The sequence below is a fragment of the Triticum dicoccoides genome, chromosome 2A (assembly GCF_002162155.2).
Source record: "Triticum dicoccoides isolate Atlit2015 ecotype Zavitan chromosome 2A, WEW_v2.0, whole genome shotgun sequence".
Taxonomy (NCBI): Eukaryota; Viridiplantae; Streptophyta; class Magnoliopsida; order Poales; family Poaceae; genus Triticum; species Triticum dicoccoides.
The window spans coordinates 26132861-26151403 of record NC_041382.1 but is presented as its reverse complement, the minus strand read 5'-3'; the positions used below and the strand labels follow the sequence as shown (position 1 = coordinate 26151403).

The following is an 18543-nucleotide window of genomic DNA, read 5'->3' as shown; positions in this document are numbered from 1 at the left end:
CTAAAGCGCTGCTACTCCACAGGAAAAATCTGAGCCATCTTATTAACTGGGCCACTTTTCCACGCCCAATTAACTAACCAACGGCGGTCCAGGAGCATCATTAGCGTTAGGTGAGAGGTGATCGATCCTGGGCGAACGTATTTCTCGCTTCTAGCGAGCTGTATGGGAGCGTAGCCTCAAGGGCGAGACTGTTGGCCCGGCCCAGGTTCATGCACAGGCTTGTTGCTTTTCTCCTCTGTTTTCCCATTTGTTTGGTTTTTTTTTTCATATTTTCCAAAAGAATCTATAAATACATATATTAAAAACTAAATTTACTTAAAAATTTAAAACTGTGAATTTGAAAAATATTAACATAGTATAAAAAACTTGTAAGCGCAGTTTTAAAATATGTTGATAACTTTCAAGAAAAATGTTTGTTACAATGAAAAAATGTTCTGCATTTAAGAAAACATTATATGCGCATTTTTATAAAGAAATCTATATAATATAAAAAAGTATGGGTAATGTGAAAAAAATTCGTACCATTAAAAAATTGTACGTGATACTTTAAAGAAATATTCCCATGCTTAAAAAAAAATTTTGTGAAAATTTGAAAAATAATTATACAATGTAAAAAAATGTTCAGACAATTTAAAAAATGCTTATAAAATGTAATAAAATGTTCGTGACAACTTAATTATTTTAGTAATTAAACAATTTGCTTCTAACTAGCTAGCATTTTAACAATTTTTTACTAATTAAGTAGCATTTGCTACATATATCGTATATATTTAACAAATAAACATGCACGCATTTAATCAAAATAAAAAATAGGACAGAAAGGTGATCAAGTACTCACACCGCACGCTCATCCATGTGGATGCGGACGCCAGTGCTGGTGTGATGAGGAGGGGGGAGGCCGGTGGCGCCCGTGGCCACGCCGGTGATGGTAGCGACGCCCGTGGCCGAGGCAACGCTGTCAGCGGCGCCCATGGCCGATGCTGAACTAACGGCGGATGCTGCCATATCCATGGTGCAACAGCGGAGGAGGAGAGGCGGCGCCGTGGTGGAGGAGGAGAGGAGGCGTTGCGGCGACGAGGGTGCAGCGGAGGAGGAGACAAGGCGGGGCGAGGGCTTTTTGCGGTTGCCGGGCCGTCGCACGTGCCGACGTTTATGAGGGCGGGATAGACGAAGAGTCATCCCTTTGATGAGATCCGAACTCGGCATACGAAGCCCAACTGTCGAATAGCCATTGCCACGTCTCCCATGGGCCCGCCTGTCAGTTATTTGCGGATTTTTTCCCACGGGTACTCGGCATACACATGACCCTAATTCCGTAATGAAAAAAATGGCAAAATGATTGCCAAGTTTCTTTTAGTGTAAACCCGGCAAATGTAGACGGCCATCACGTCTCCGTCGCCTTGACAGTTGTGGGTCCACCTGTCAGGCACCGCCGAGTTTATTTCCGGCAGAACTCAGCGAATATGCAATGCTGCTGAGTTTCTTGCAAACAGTGAAGTTTGCCGAGTTGTGCGTCACTGCCAAGTACAATTATCAGCAAACTCGATTTACTCATAACTCTGCCGAGCTCCCGATGAATAAGAACTAGGTGAAGCCGCAGAACTCGGCGAAATCCCAGATTCCAGTAGTGACACTATATAGTGGTATAGAAAATGTTGGATTGGTTCCTCGTCATTACAAAAACAACATTTTGTGTGTTTTCTCAGATTGTGTTCTGTCCAAGTACCACATTTTTTTTAATTTACAGTGTTCTATATACTCATAAAAATGCTCGTAAGTCAAAAAAAAAATTAAAATATGAAACGTTTGTGAAAATCATCACCAATCCAAAAATATTTGGCTCAAGCATGGTTCTAAAGTATAGTAATCATTAATAATATAGTGTGGCATTTTTATCAGAAAATCCTGACGTTGGACCACCATGAAGCTCCAAGTTGGCTTTGATTTATTCGAACATATAGTGTCCTCTAATTTTATCCAAAAATGTTTCTCAGCGCACATGTGGCAACCCGTGCCATTATTATCTTAGATAATGACAACGATCCTCGGATTATTGATAACAAAATTTGTTTGTTAAATAGTAAGCCATGTCTGAGATTGCAACTGGGAATAGCTAGAGCTGGTTAACAATATTACAATAACATGCCATGCAGGGCTAAAACTCAATTAGGCTTCACAAGTTTGCCAATTATTACATCTCTTAACAATGGATTTCGAGCTAGCAATACAAAATAGAAGGCGATAATAATATAAAGCTACATAATTATTTCTACCATAATTACGTAGCTTTATATTACATGAGGCGTGCTTAGTAATCACCCCAGGTGTCTTCCATGCCATACGTATCACCATCTGCATAGTTGTAGTCATCACCACTACACGCATAGTTGTAGTTATCACCCCAATTCTCAGGTATGCTTTGCTCTATGAAGGAGGGATTAATAGCAAGAGTGAGTTCAAAGTACTCCATAAGCATTAATAACAGAATGAAAATATTCATGGCACTGTTTCATCAATCATCAAGTTCTACCTCAACTCAACACTTTTTTTTTCAAATATATAGTTGTTGTAGAAAATATCCAATTCAATTCAGAAAGCTACTAATAACTAGCATCAAGAGATATAACCACTAATAGGCTTCTGTAACCTCCAATGTAGGAGAAATGCGTGATCATGATTTAGTTTAGCACTGTGCAGGCTGTATCACTTTACCCACATTAATTCTGATTTTTATTGTCCTCGCAAATCCTTGTAGGCGAGTCCTAGTCATAGTTTAGAGCTTTTCCCCATTGAGTAAATTATATCTCCACCCTGCTAGGTGTTCCCTAGACGTTTTGGCAATCCAAAAACTCAACATTCCACATATGCTTAAATATAATAGCGTACTGCTAATGCACCCATCCGACATTAGCATGGGAATTCCGTGACCAAACTTAGTGCTACTTACCCATGTTGATAGTACAATGACTTGACAGTTAAAAGCTTTGCTTCCATTAATTCTACAAGTCTCTGGTCTGTATGATTTTAGTTCAACACACGAATACAAAAGTGAGAGTGACTTTATCCTTATATGATAGCCATATGTAGAGGGTCCCACCTTCTAACAATTCCATCCTGGGTGCATTCTACCCGCTAAATCATTATAAAATACATCAGCTGAACCCATATATTCACCAGCAATCACCGTCCTCACAAAATTTATTCCAAAAGCATTTTATGCATGTTGATGATAGCTACTATAGAAAATACTTCTATTCAGTTTGACCAAGGAGTGCTTGCCTGAGTTCTCGTACATGAACCCGGGCTCAATGTAGTTCTCTTTCCACTGCTCCGATCCATGCCCATTTCCTGCAGTTCGGCAAATGTATACCAAGACTAAGTCAAGTACATAAACTAGAAATAAAAATACATCGTTTCAGGGTGGTAGTCCTACAGTCACCAAGTTTTAGTTTGTAAATTCCGATGATATGTATTACATATATATTAGTATGTGAGAAGCTAACATTATTTAGATGTCACCTAGTTAGCTGATTAGTAGTGGTACTATAGGGCCTCTTTGATTGGCAGGATTCCAAAAATGTAGGAATAGGAAAAACACAAGATTGGAATATCATGCCTATGTGAATCCTACATGATTTTGATTTGTTTGATTGCTTAAGAGGAGAAACAAAGGATTTTCTGATAGATGTTTGAGTGGATGCTAATCCTAATAAAAGTAGAATAAAGGAATACTTGGCAAAAAAATACTATAGGATTAAGTCCTACCAATCAAACAACATACATACGAAATATTTCTAAGGATTTCAATCCTCCAAAATGCTTTGAATCAAAGAGGCGGAGTGCACGTGTTATATCATGTTACGCTAAGTCTCTCTCTCTCTCTCTCTCTCTCTCTCTCTCTCTCTCTCTCCCTCCTAGGAGTAGTTCTGTACTACTAGCACCTACTAATTAGCATTTCACAGGAAGCCAACAACGTGTTGAATTCAAGTCTCATGCTGCATGTATTTTCAGTTTCTTTCAGTTGCGTTTCAGGTTACTAGTTCTGTCAAATAAGTTAGTACACTTGGTTCAGAAAGTAGTGTTTCCAGGCCCAGTCGTTTTCCTGTTGTAGTCCTAGAAACGTACCATGTTTACGTTGGGGCAAGATTAGCGGGTCAGTGTGTTTAGTGGTTGGCCACGAATCTGGTCACGTGGGCGCATGATAGAAGCATAGTTTTAAATAGCGGGCTATGTCCCTTAATGGCGGACCTCATCTAAACGCTATAGAGTAGTGCTATAGCGTGCTATTTAAAATGTTTGTTCATGTGTTTGGATCAATGTCCCTTAGCTTAGCACAGGACCTTTTGTAAAAGCTATTGAGTGCTATAGTGAAGCTATAGCGCGCTATTTAAAACCATGAATAAAAGGATCGTGGATGATTTTATCGGACAGTCGGTTGAGAATTGCTCTGCTCTCTGAATAAAAGAAAGTTCAGAAAAGACGCAGTTCAAGGTGTCGCAAAACCTTTCTTGTGTTCGTCTCTGTGTTCATCTCTTCCACCGTGGCCTAGTTGAGTGCTTAGTCCAGCCGTTGTGTGTATGATTCTGGCCCTGAGATGAAGATGGCGTGCGCCGAGACTGTACAGGAGGGCACAACGACTTCAGCGACCACGGTGCCGGTCACCATCGAGACCGTGCAGGAGGGCATAGCGCCTCCAGCGACCATGGAGCTGGCAACCATCGAGTCCGTGCAGGAGGCACTGACCTCTCCAGCAGGCCCCGCCCCGACCAAGGTAGGCCACTCCCCGACCATGACGTGCTCCGGGCCTAACGACTGGGAGGCGATGAAGAGATGGCCATGGGATAGCCACGCCCCGGCAACCACATCCCCGACAACGCATGCCGTTTTGACCTCAGCCCTGACAAGGTCGAGACCCATCAAGTCTGTACAAGAGGAAACGACACTTCTGGTGAGCCACCCCCTGATCGACCATGATGCTCATGACCATCGAGTCTGTGCAGGAGCGCATGGCGACTCAGGTCGGCCACACCCGGACACTGTGTGCTCACGGTCTAACGAGTACGCGGGGATGGCTCCCTAACAACGGTGTGCGTGTGCGGCCACGTCTTCCTCAATGAGGAGAGAACTGTAAGCACAGCCACGCACAAAGGTGACAAGCGTGGCGTGGTTTGGTTCCTCAACACCGGCACCACAAACCACATGACTAGTTTGGTCAACACCTTCGCGGAGCTTGACCGCTCGATCTTCGGGAAGGTGCGGTTCGCTGACGGCTCGGTGGTAGACATCCAAAAGCACAGATGTCTTCTTCATCCTGGCGCTCAAGAGCAGCGTCGTGAGGGTCGGCCAGCCCAACGAGTGCTGGTACTACATCGTGATTCGCCGTGGGATGCTCACCGTGCGTGACCAGTGTAGCTGATTGCTTATCAGGGTAACCCGAGCACCAAATCGCTTCTACAAGCATTCTTTTGGCCCTTTCCACCCCATGTGCCTCATCATGGGCCATGTCTCCGACGCTTGACATTGGCATTCTCGTCTCGGGCACCAGCACTTTCATGGGCTGCGAAAGATGGCACACGGCAACCTCATGCGCGGGTTGCCGCACATCAAGCACGCTGACAAGCTGTGCGATGTGTGCCTTGTCCGGAAGCAGTGCCACCTGCCCTTCCCGGAGAAAGCAAGGTACCAGGCAAAGAAGCAACTGGAGCTAGTCCACCGTGACCTCTATGTGGTCCGATCATCCTGGCAACGCCAGGTAGTCGTCGCTACATCCTACTGCTCGTCGACGACTATAGTAGGTTCATGTGGTCGGTGCTCCTCACATCCAAGGATGAGGCAGGGCGACCGTTGTCATATGATAGCCAGCAACAAAGGTAGAGTGTCGCCACAAGCTGCGCGTGTTGCACATCAACCGTGGTGCCGAGTTCACATCGGCCACCTTCTACGAGCACTGCACCATGCAAGGAGGCAGCGTCACCTTATAACCCCATACTCGTCGTCGTAGAACGGTGTCGTTGAGCGGAGAAACAAGATGGTGCTCAGAATGGCACACTGCATGCTCAAGGCAAAGTAGGTGTCGAGCACGTATTGGGGGAGGCCGTGCTCATGGCCCTCTTCATCATCAACCGCTCCTTCATGAGGAGCAGCAACGGCAAGACGCCTTGTGAGGCGTGGAACCGGAGTAAGCCCGATGTACGCGTCCTCCAAACCTTTGGCTGTGTTGGGAACGCCAAGATAGCACACCCACAGCTGAAGAAGCACGATGATAGGAGCACGCCAATGGTGTTCATCGGCTACAAGACGGGCTCGAAGGCGTACAAGATGTATGGCCGCGTCTCAAAGCACGTGCACGTCTCGCGCGACGTCGTCATCAACGAGGATGCACGCTGGTGCTAGGAGGAACCGAGGAAGGCACCAGCGAGCAGATCCTTCGTCGTGGAGCACCCGGCGTACTCGAGGACCCCGAGAAAAGCGACCCCAACAAGTGCGATGTCCGGCACTACGACCCTAGGAAGAATGACCCGTGGCAGTCTGACATTTGGCATAGCGTCCCAGGCAATTGCGACCCAAGGAAGTGTGAACCCGGGCACTACGACCCCGAGAACTGTGAACAAGGGAATTGTGACCCCGGGAACATTGACCCCAGGAACATCGACCACTGATGCAGTGCCCCTGAGCATCCCTCTCATGAGCGAGGTTATGCCCTGTCAGTTTCCAACTTTGCCACCGGCACAGCTGAAGCCTATTTGACGTCGATGATAGCATTGGCTCCCCACACAGGTACCACCACCTTTGTGATCTTCTCGACAAGCCTACGGGACCAACGAACCTGCCCGAGAAACACGACAACTAAGAGGTATTGCATCAGATGGCCGGCGAGGAGCCGACCACGTTCACAGAGGCCAAACTAGAGGCCTGCTGAAGCCAGGAGATGCTGGATGAACTATCGTCAATCAACAAAAAGACTCTTCGGACACTCATGACGCTGCCTACGAGTCATCGAGCCATCGGGCTCAAGTTGGTGTTCATGGTGAAAAGGATGAGCACAGGGCCACTGTTAAGCACAAGGTGCACCTTGTCGCAAAAGGTTATGTGCAACGCGTGGGATTGGACTTTGAGAAGGTCTACACTCCTATGGCAAGGCTTGAGTCCATGCGACTGATCCTTGCCCTGGCGGCTCACCGGGGCTGGGAGGTGCACCACAAGGATGTCAAGTCGGCGTTCCTCAATGCCGACCTCGATGAGGAGGTTTTGCCTCGCTGCCAGGCGTCGTCTCTAGCAAGTACAAGGAGGGCATGTACAAGCTACGTACACAAGGCCCTCTATGGTCTCTGGCAAGCCCCGAGAGCATGGAACGCCAAGTTGGATGCAACCTTAGCATCTCTCGGCGTCTCCTACAACGCCTCTAAGCACGGTGTGTACTCATGAGGGACCATGAGTACGATGCTCATCGTCGGCATCTATGTCGATGACCTGTTCATCACAGGCGCCGAGGAAGATGTGCAACACTTCAAGGAGGAGATGAAGCGTCTCATCAGCATGAGTGACCTTGGGATGCTCCGGTACTACCTCAGGCTGGAGGTGAACCAGGAGCATGGTCGCACCACGATCATTCAAGTGGCCTACACAGGCAAGCTGGTCGAGCGAGCATGCATGGTGTACTACCACGTCGTGCACTCCCCGATCGAGGCACGACGCAATCTCAGCAAGGAGAGCCCCGAGAAGCCGGTGGATGCAACATTCTACTTTAGCGCGATTGAGCCTGAGGTATCTCGTGCACACCCGGCAGGACATCTTGTTCGCCGTCAGGTTCTTGAGGAGGTTCATAGAGGCTCCACCCAATGATCATCTCGCGGCTATCACAAGCACATGCTACAGTACATAATAGGCATGCTCACGCACGGATGCGTGTTTCCCCGTGGTGATGGCGAGAACCTGGTGGGCTACAACGACTCTGACCACACTGGTGATGTGGACTCCAGGAAGAGGAACTCAGGCGTGTTGTTCTTCCTCGGGATCTCTCCAGTTAGCTGGCAATCGATGAGGCAGAAGGTTGTCGCCACTTCTTCGTGTGAGGCGGGGTACCTTCCGGCAGCTACAACGGCATGAAATAGGATAGGGCTGGCTCGTCTTCTCGGTGAGATGTTGAATCAAGAGGACACACTTGCACTCGTCTTGACAAAAAATCGGCGATTTCCCTTTGCAAGAACCCAGTGTCTCATGACCGCAGCAATCACATTGATCGCCGCTATCACTTCATACATGACTGCTCGAGTAGTCCACAGTGGTGATGGTGTTCATCAGGACTGATGAGCAGAGGACGGATACCCTTACAAAGTCTCTTTGACGTGTTCGGTTCCAGGAGCTGCACGACAAGATCGGGATCATCGCCTTCCAACCAGTTCAACAGGGTTGAGGGAGGGAATGGTGGGTCTAACCCTATCTCCCATAGGACCCATGTGTTGACCCTGTCACACACATGGGGTGGCCCGCTCTGTAGGCCTATGTCCTATCTAGACACAGGTTGTTTGTCTCTAGTATGTGGCATTATCAACTGCCCATACGTAGAGTAGGTAGTAGGTGGATCTCTGTCCCTGCTGCATGAGGGAGTTGATGGTAGTCAGGGAGCAGGTAGCCCCTGTAGGTAGTTTCTTTATTCTTTGTACTGCATATAGAGATGAATGGAACGCTCACGAGCAGTGAGTAGCCAGATATTTTCACTCCTCTCGCTTGCTCCCCTGCCTCGCTCCTCTCCCCGAGGATGCTCCCACGATCGCCAATGAAGTTCCGGTTGGGCCAACAGCTCCTGCCTGCCCCTAGGCCAACTCCACCGCGCGACCCCATCCTGTCCGGCCCTGTTCTTTTGGGGTAAAAGGGACAAACCAGACGGCCCAGCGCGCGGGAGCAAACAGACTTTTGTTCATTTTCTGTCCGCTTTCGATCCATCCCCGGCCCAAGTTTGCGCCAATTTTGGGGTGAAATGGACAGCGCGCCGACGGGCGGGACGCGTGCGCTTGTCCTTCCCTAGCCCGCCTGTCGGTGGCACAAAGCAAAACCCCCCGCCCGCCCCATTTGCCACCATTTCCCTCAAACCCTCCCACGCCCCTCCCCCATCCATAGCCGACACCCAGCCGAATTCTGGCGGCCTGGCCGTCGACTCGCCCGGAAAGGTGAAGAAGAAGGTGGCCAAGGCGCCAAGAAAGCCGCGGTCGGAGTGCACGCCGGAGGAGATCGCCAAGTTGGACGCGGAATCGGCGAAGAGGTGGAGCCGGAGGGCGGTCGTCAAGGTCAATGCCGCCGCGGCCAACTTCGCCGCCGAGCGCGATGCGATGGAGACCGCGCAACGCAAGGCCGCGGTCCACGAGAAGCAGGACATCGTAAACTAAGAGCACGCCCTCCTCATGCTTGGCATGTGCCGTCCGGCTGGTTTCCCTATAGCGGCCGTCGGCCTGGCGAGCACTGGCTCGTCAGTTGCCCGGCCTCCGCACTGCCAGTCGCCAACGTCACGGACTACGCCTATGTCGCACGACTTTCCCCGCCAAGGCACGACACCCAGACCCGTTTCTCGGGGTCGCCGGACGTTGGGGTGATTGACCTCAACGTCACGCCTAGGTCCAGCTGCGGCGGCCGGCCGTCCGTCGAGATGCAAAGAAAGCAAGCATGGCCACCGTTCACGGGCACCATGCCAGCCCCCAGCGTCTTGTTCGACGGAATGCCAACACCAACGCCACCGGTCGACGACCCCTTCTACAACCAGTTCATGGAGGATGTGATCTACGAGGGTGCGCAGGGCCGTGCTTACGACCCCGACGAGACCCAAAGTCAGGATGGCCGCGCCCAGTACGTTGCCGATGCGGAGGCCGACGACCGTGCTGACTACGACCATGGTGACTCATGGCATGAAGACAATGACATCTATTGCGAAGTTGATGGTGATGAAGAAGAAGGTAATGACATTGATATTGGTGGCGAGCCATTGTTCATCGATGAGCTCACCCAAAGAGCGAAAGCACAAAAGAGGAGGAAGAGCATTCTCACTAGTTCATATACACTAGAGGAGGACAAGTTGATTTGCCAATGTTGGATGAAGATTAGCCAAGATCCGAGGACGGGCGCGCAACAAAAGGGCCTTGTTTTTTGGACGAGAGTCCACAAATCTTTCCATGAAAGGAAGATGTTTGAGCCCTACCAAATTACAAGCAACCATGGCATCACCTCCATTCAAAAGAGGTGGTTGTTCATCTAAAAAGAGATGTTTGAGAGCGTTGAAGCATGCCCGTGAGTGCTCTCGGCGTTGGGGACATGGTATGCTCTCCTCATCCTAGTCCTTTCCTTGCTACGGCCATGAGACTTCGACCTTGTATATGTTTGCATGTCCAATTCTTGTTGATCATGTGGTGTAGGCATTTCAATCTTTGGAAGCTTTCAAGGCCCGGCACAATGACAAGCCATTCACTCTTACGCATTGTTGGATGATCATCAACAATTTCCCTGAGTTCAAGGATCAATACCGTGAACTTCAAAGGAAGAGAGGCAAGAAGACGACCAAGTTCGCTGGAGGTGGAGATGACGAGGCGTTGAAGAGGCCGAGGGGCAAGACCAACTCCAAGGTGGACGACATGCGTGATGCCTCATCCATGGCCTTGCATGAGACTTTGCATGGCATGATGTCTCAAAAGGATGTGAGGGACGAGAAGAAGCGGCAAAGCAAGGATGAGCAAATGAAGCAATACCTAGAGCTTCAAAGGAAGAAGCTTGAGATGGAGGAGGCAGCCAAGAGGAGGAAGATCGACATGGAGGAGGCGTCTTGGCAAAGGCAGCTCGACATTGAGGCCGCCAATGTCTCGGCCAGGTAGAGGCAGCTCGACATCGAGGTCACCAATGCCGCAACCAAAGCAAAGGAGGTGGCCCTTGCGATCATGAGCGAGAACTTGTCCAAGATGAGCGAGAAGACGAGGAGCTGTTTCGAGGCCAGGCAGAAGGAGATGTTCGACACCGACGGCCTGAACTAGGTCGTCCGATCGGCCGTGGCCGTTCTTTTTGGAGGCTGGCATGGGTACTGCCCGCCCGCTGGGCCGTTGGCTGTGTGCCGGTGAGAAAAACATTCATTTTGGAGGCCGGCTGTGTTGCCGGCGAGGACAACTATTCATTTTGGAGGCTGACTGTGTTGCCGGCCGCCAGCTGTGTTGCCGGCGATGGACGTGTAGGCCGCGGGCTCTATTGCCGGTGTGAATTAGGGCCGCTGGCCTGAACTAGGGCTTGGCATTTCAAACCTTGCTCTCTTTTTAAAATGGAGGCAGACAAGATGGGGCAAACAGATGCGGCCGCGCGCTGGGCGCACGGCCACCGCATCCCAGGACAGGCCCGGACACGACCCCATTGCCCTACCCAAACGGACAGAATCCAGACAAAACGGACGTCCGTTTGGGATCGCGCGGTGGAGTTGGAGGTTCAGTGATGATGGCTTATACCATCTACACTTATTGCTCTTTGATCTTTGCGGCTTGTGGGTAGAGAGTTCAATGCTATAGGAGAAAGACAAGCTGGTCGAGCTACTTGGGAGGAGAGTGTGGATACGAGTAGATCTTTAGCCTGATTGCTCTACTCCCACCATCTAATACCTAACAAGTAGCAACCCTTTCTCTTGGTTGGTTATGGCTGCCCATCGATCTCTATTTCACCGTGAATGATTTTTGGAGTCTTTAGGTTGGCCAGGAGTTCCAGCCCATGCCTAAACCACTTTTAACTAGTTGACTACTAATCTATTGTGCAAATCCCGGTGGTGGTCAACCTGTGTCTCATATGTGTCGGATTGTAGGTAGTTCAACTCTAATATAAACCTTGTGTTGGTTCTATTTGATGTGGTCTTGTTATACAGTTGGCATTATTGTACACATTGAAGATGCATGAAGAAAGTATTTAGTTGAGCAAATGCATTTGTTGTATAATCTGAGATGTGCTACTTTTCAGTTAAATGACCTTCTTTGTTTCTAATTATGAGGCTAATTAATAATAATTAAATTACGGGTTGTTGCATCCTACCCTCCTTAGAAAAAGATTTCGTCCTCGGAACTGAAAACTTACTTGAAAAGATCAGACCAGCAGACGAAGACTGCGCTGGATGTGCCTGCCCTGATCTTATGGTGCGCTCTCTTTGTATTTGTAGCATGTTTTTAATCACCTCTCCTCCAATTTCAAACTCCGCCTTCCTCTTTTGTTTTTCCAGTTCGAGCATCTGCATTTTGAGTTCCATCTCGGCCATCTTTTCCCTGCTAGGTCTTTCCTGCTGAAGCATATGCACCCTTTGTTCCCACTCCTCCTTCTCCCTGCTATGTTTTTCCTTTTCCCGCTGCATTTCCTCTTCCAGGCGCTGCTTCTCTTCCATCCTCTTGTCAAGTTTCGTAAACAATCTTTCTTTTTCTTTCTTTTCTTTCCTTGCACGTTCCTCCTATCATATGCAAAGAAAAACATGATGTCAAACATTATATTGCAATATCGATTACATTCATTTATTGATAATACAAAGCATATATAATATTTGGGCATGAAACCATTTTTTAGGAAAAACACTTGTCCACTCTTGTCAATTACATTCATTCATTGATAATACAAAGTTTATTTCTCAATTCAAAAGCCAAGCGGAAGGCTAATAGGAGACAATCAGGCTAACAACAAACTCCAAAAAACTGGGCTCGCTCTTGTCCATGAAAAAATCAACTCTTGAAATAGATTTTCGCTAAAAAGGTATTCCAAGCTATTTTGAAGTGACTAGCTAAGTTATGGTATTTCAAACGTAGTACTACATTGGAAATGGTTTTATCTACTATTGTTTTCCATTTTTTTTTCCAGATGATGATCTACAATTGTCTTCCTGATACATATACAAACACATGGTGTGTTTCTATACAAGATATTAATTCCGAATCGTATACGCATTGAATGCCCTATATATTAGAATGACCGCCCACTATATAAAAATTTCTGTCACATTATATATGTCAATGTTAATTTGGTTTCCTGTTTAGAAAAACTAACTAAAACCTCTAAAAAACTAACTAAAAATAATCTTCTGGGATAAGTCTGCCCAGATAATATCACAAAGTTTAATTATCCAACAAGCGCACCAAATTTATCAAATGAGCCGAGCAAACCTACCATTAATGATGAAATGTGAAAACTAGTATACGAAGTCAACTTTATTTGGAGGTCCGCACAACATTTGTGAAAATACTCCGGATCAAATACCTTCAAATCTGTAAACAATTCAATCACGCAGTTAGAACATTCATAATAAGATTGCACAAGAAAATGTAACAGTTTGTCATATTCTGAAGTAACCTTCACACAAGTTGGTGAATTTCTCTATGCATGACTGCACTTTCTGATAATCATAGTTTTCGACGTCATGAGTTTTTTCCATATTTTCCAGCTCCCTGACAAATTCATGTTTGAACCGTTCTGAAGTTTCTTCTTGAATCTTCTTAATCAGTTCCCGATAATGTCCCGTAAAGATCTGTATGATTGTAAATTAGTACCAAAACTCAATGTCTTAGCCAACACTACATATGATAAAGAAAAATATCTCTGCCAAATGTAATAGAATAAGAATTATATGAATAAAAGTACATATTATGGTGTTCTGTACGATTTCCTTTGACTAGAAGAAACTTTGCAGGCATTTAAAAAAATCATCTTTTTGCAAGAAGATTATATATAAATCGCGTCTAAGTAATTAAACTAATGCAATTTGATACGGTGCATTCGGGAGAATGCTACTAATTCTATTGTGCTATAGTGAATGTTTAAATTATTCATTCCGGAGTACAAAACTTTTGCTTAGTGGCGGCTATCTTAAAATGGTTGTACTCTTTCTCTTTCGGAATGTACAATTGCGGTATTTGTTCATAGCTTGTGTAGTTATAGAAACCTAGATGTTCATCAGGATGTAGTTTTCGTCATGCAAGCACAAAAGAGTACTCCCTCCATCTGGATATATAGGTACTAATTCGTGTTTCGAGAGTTACTTTGACCGTCAACAGGATCAGTACTATATGAGATACTTACAATAAAAATTATACCATCAAAAACTCCTTTCAAATATCACTTCAATGGTATATATAGTTTTGTGGCGTACATCTCATGTAGTATTGATCTTGTTAACATTCAAAGTATTTCTCAAAATACGAATTAGACCCTACATATCTGGATAGAGGGAGCGCAAAAGATGACCTCCATTTCACAATATATTGAAAAAAAAATCTTCACAATGTCAATTAAGACTGTTAGATTTATGTGCAAAAGTGCACTGGGAATAAGATGGATTTATTTCCCATTCACAACTCCTGGATATGTGGAACTGTGCAGAAAAAGAGAGAGCTAATCATGGCCTAGAATTTTAATGAGGAGAAAATTACATTTGGATCCGATAAAGCACTAATAATTTGGCAATTTTGAAATGCTAGAATGCATTATGTTATTGAACAGATGGAGTATATGTCTAGTTGTTTTTCTGGAACTCATGAGCTTTATTAAGTGATACTGAAATATTACAATTAATCTCATGCTTTAAGTCTGGCTTACCTTCTTTACTTTCTTTACCATCTTCTGACATTCCCTGTCCCTTACGACTGCATCATACAATTCAGTCTCTCGGTTATACCTGAAACAAACATGTGGAAACTCAAAACAAGCAACACTAAGTTTGGAGGAGACATTTGGGTGGTGAGTTAAGGCGCCTGCAGCGATAGAAAGTGTTCGCGAGACTTAGGCCATCCAATGAGCATGGGTGAGCAGTTGAACCTTGAAACGGGCTTTTGCCCCGCTTTATAAATAAAGCCACACGGCCAACCGATACATGATGTTGAGGAAATCCTCATACACGCTGATCAAAGTAATACATGACAAAACTAGTCGAGCACGCTAACAAGCTCCACAAGTGCACTACTATGAATCTCCACTCTCCAGCAAGCCGTCAAGAAGAAGCACAAGAGAGTCCGGACCACCACAAGGCGCAAGCAAGGACGTCGACAACAAGTGGACACATGCTACCTGGAAGAAACCACTGGACTTCGTCACACCATCACCAGCAACCTGCTGCCGGAGAGGACCCTTTGCCCTCTTGCTCTGGACTGAGGAGCGCTGACCCTGCTGGCAAGCAGTTAATCCATGCAGTGTCAGTGCTAGTTGGCTCCCCATATGTATAAGCTAGTTCCTGCAAATTACGTATCTGTAGGATCATTCCGCTCAAATCTGTCCTTTCCACTCCCCGTCCATACTAGTACAGCACTGGGCATCGCCAACGCCACATCGCTGTTGGGTCAACAGAACATGTCACTGATACGGTATCCTTGTCAGGTCTAATCAGAAAAGACAACACCATCAAGTCCTACTAACGGCTAATGGCTATACTAGATTATGGCTATCGGTTGAGGTGGCCTACCCAGAGCTGATAGGTTTGACACTGGCCATTCAGTCCACGTCTAGACCAGCATTTTGGGTTTCCGTGGCCGCCTACCCATATACAGATGCTGGCCAACCAGTTGTTTTGGAAAATGGCACGCAACCAATAGGCTAAAGGTGTGACTTCTTTAGCGAGACCGCTATTTGTGGGATTGTCCAGCCTTGGGCATTTGGTCTGGCTCATCCAAGCTACATGGCCAACCAGTGGTGAATGTTGATTCAGAGTAGCGATCAGTCCTTCATTGGTTCAATGTGGAGATGATGCCTTGGGTGGCTTTTCAGGAGCTTTCTGGTGCATACTCAACTAGTCAACTGGGTGAAACCCCAAGCTATTTCCAATGGATCTACTTAGCGACGAAGATGTTCTGGCAGCGGCCCATTTTGAAGGTGTTGTCATGGAGAGCATTTCTTGGTACATGGTGTACACTATTTGAATCTAGTGACCATGATGTGAGTTGTATATCTCCTTGGAGGTTGGCCCCTCTTGGTATCATTTGTGGGACAACTCTTGTTCTTGCATCGATGATCAGAAGGTATATTCTGGTATGTCTTCTTTTCTATAATTTACTTTAGTTTCCTTTGCCAATACTATATGAGCTTCTGGATTCTTCCATCATCGGATATATGCCTACATTTTTTTCCTGAGCATACCATGCATTATTATTTTTGTCCTAATCTGCACTAGTATTATAACACCATTTAACCACGATTCACTATGGCTTACTGTTTACTTTGTTTGCTTCTACATATGAGTTTAATTGGGCATCTTATATTGTTATACCTTGAATAGTACTGTTGGACAAGCAAAAGGGTGTAGTGCTGCTAGAAGCACTGGACCCTGTTTTTTCCTCACAAAAAGTATGTTTACATAAGAGAGGACGATCAAATACTTACTGGTTTATAATGCTGTCCAAAAGTGTGTTTGACACTTCTATGAAACCTTGTGGAGTTTCTTCGGCTTTCAGAAGATCATCATTCTTGACAAGGAAATCAATCGACAAAGGATATAAGCAATGGTAGATTAATGCATATAGCAAAAATGTACTTTCTTAGATTTGAAAAATAGATGCACAGAGGCCCCATGTTCGTTTATTTGGCTATGTCATAATGAGGTTGTGTTTGGCAGAAAGAATATGCCCAACTTTTTGTGATGAGGACCTAAACGAGCTAACACCATCTCCAACTTTTTCTTTGCAGGGATAAGAGAGAATCATTAATTATAAAAGATGAGGTTACAGCCCATACTTACAAATTGTCCCATGCATGCTTCCACTGTTTGTTGACAGTATAATGTAGCAAGTAACACCTGATTACATTAAAATTAAAGGGAGGTCAACAAAACACACTGATTGGTGTTTCCTAACTGTCCATAATGATATGCAATGTGCAATACCATATGGGACGGAATGTCAAGTTTCTTGTTTTGCTTAATTTGATCCCACAACAGTTTCGAACTGATTGAGAAGCTTGAGGCCGGAACTTTAGCATTTCTGGTAAACTTCAAAAGAAGCTTTCTCAATGATGTAACCTGAATGGTCAAAAAGAAATGTTTCTTAATATGAGGCCCTTCCGTTGAAAAATAGATGCCATTTTTAATAATGGCACGGTCTCCAAGATATACTATTAACGTTGAGTAAATAATTTATGTGCGTACTAGAGAAATATATAAGACTCTTCCTCTTAGTCTTGAGGGTTTCTCTACTTCGGGCAGTGATGCGGGATTCTAAAAAAAAGATCTACTCTGACTAGGATTTGCACTCAGTTCCTATGGGATGAACTCCGGTGATCTATATCTACAGCCTGTGGTGCAAGCCGGACGTGGACCTATCTCCACGACCATGATGGTGAGTGAAACTGCAAACTCGAGTGTGTCTAAAGCAAGTCAGATGTTGGTGAATGGGAAATCGGAGGCGGTAGGAAGTTCCTCGAAACTAGCCATGATTGATGATATGCTAGAAATTTTGAACCCGAGGGAGGATGGTGACATCCGGGGTTAATAGGATTGATAGACTACTCATATCAATAAGGTGCACCTTCTTTTCTAGAAGCCCATCTCCAAATTACCTCCATGTTAAGCATGCTTGGCCTGGGGTAATTTGAGGATGGGTGACCGACCGGGAAGTTGTTCCCCGGAGCGCACGAGTGAGGACTAAGTGCACATATGGAAGACTACTATTGGTCTGTGAGGCCAGTCTAGCATGTGGAAGTCAGGAGTAACAGCCATGAACCGGTGCCTGTGGCCGGGCGTTACAGAATGGTATTAGAGCCGACCCTCGCTGTTACATGGACATGTGTGGGTTAGGGGTGCGTGCATGTGGCGCATGGCACATGTGGCCCGTCATGGCACTGGATGCACAAACGTGTGCCAAGAGGTAATGTTCCTGCTGGGCCGACGAGGATGTCGGATCCTTTAGGTGGGGTGTATGTGACTACAAGGTGCACCTTCTTTTATGGCAGCTCATCACAAAAGAACCTATAGGTTAAGCGTGTTTGGCCTATGGTAATCTGAGGATGGGTGAACGACCGAGAAGTTGTTCCTAGGTGTGCATGAGTGAGAATTAATAAAGTGCACAGGAAAGACTAGTATTGGTCTGTGGGTAACAGCTAGGAACCGGTGGCTGTGGCATGGGTGTTACGATGATGATGAGGAGGAAGTGGTGCTAGAGGAAGATCTGGAGCATCTGGAGTCACTGACATGTCGGCTCGCCCTAGGGCGAATGCATACCGCAAAAACTTTCTATCATGGCACCCTCTATAGGAACATGATATGGGCATGGAAAATTGCACAAATTTTAGGTATTATAGACTTTTAAGTCATCTGCTGGAGATGCTCTTATGTACACAATAGACTCTACTTACCTTTATTTTTGTGGGTTACTCTGGCAAAATATTTCATATAAAAATTATTGGAAATATGGAAAAATCCTTAATTCTAGATATGTGTGACTTATTTAACTGACCTCTTTTTGAAAATCCTCCGAGTTCTTCTGTGGTAATGCAACAACATTTATCTAAACATGATATCAAATACAAGGAAATTAGTTTCTTCATATGCTTAATTTTTTGTATCTCTACTATTTTCGCGGG

At 45.9% G+C, this 18543-nt stretch overlaps 1 protein-coding gene across 1 annotated transcript in view; it reads right to left on the bottom strand.

Annotated features, from left to right (window-relative positions):
- Positions 1–2053: 2053 nt before the first annotated feature.
- Positions 2054–18543, bottom strand: part of LOC119358737 (protein ROOT HAIR DEFECTIVE 3-like) — a 25192-nt gene continuing 8702 nt past the window's right edge. The window contains exons 9-18 of the mRNA XM_037625169.1: positions 18417–18467; positions 16850–16984; positions 16706–16762; positions 16351–16433; positions 14578–14656; positions 13336–13510; positions 13153–13250; positions 12082–12445; positions 3280–3348; positions 2054–2424 (exon numbers count right to left, since the gene is read on the bottom strand). Of these exons, the coding sequence (XP_037481066.1) occupies positions 2309–2424; positions 3280–3348; positions 12082–12445; positions 13153–13250; positions 13336–13510; positions 14578–14656; positions 16351–16433; positions 16706–16762; positions 16850–16984; positions 18417–18467 (1227 nt within the window). The 3' untranslated portion in view covers positions 2054–2308. The remainder of the gene's footprint in view (positions 2425–3279; positions 3349–12081; positions 12446–13152; positions 13251–13335; positions 13511–14577; positions 14657–16350; positions 16434–16705; positions 16763–16849; positions 16985–18416; positions 18468–18543) is intronic.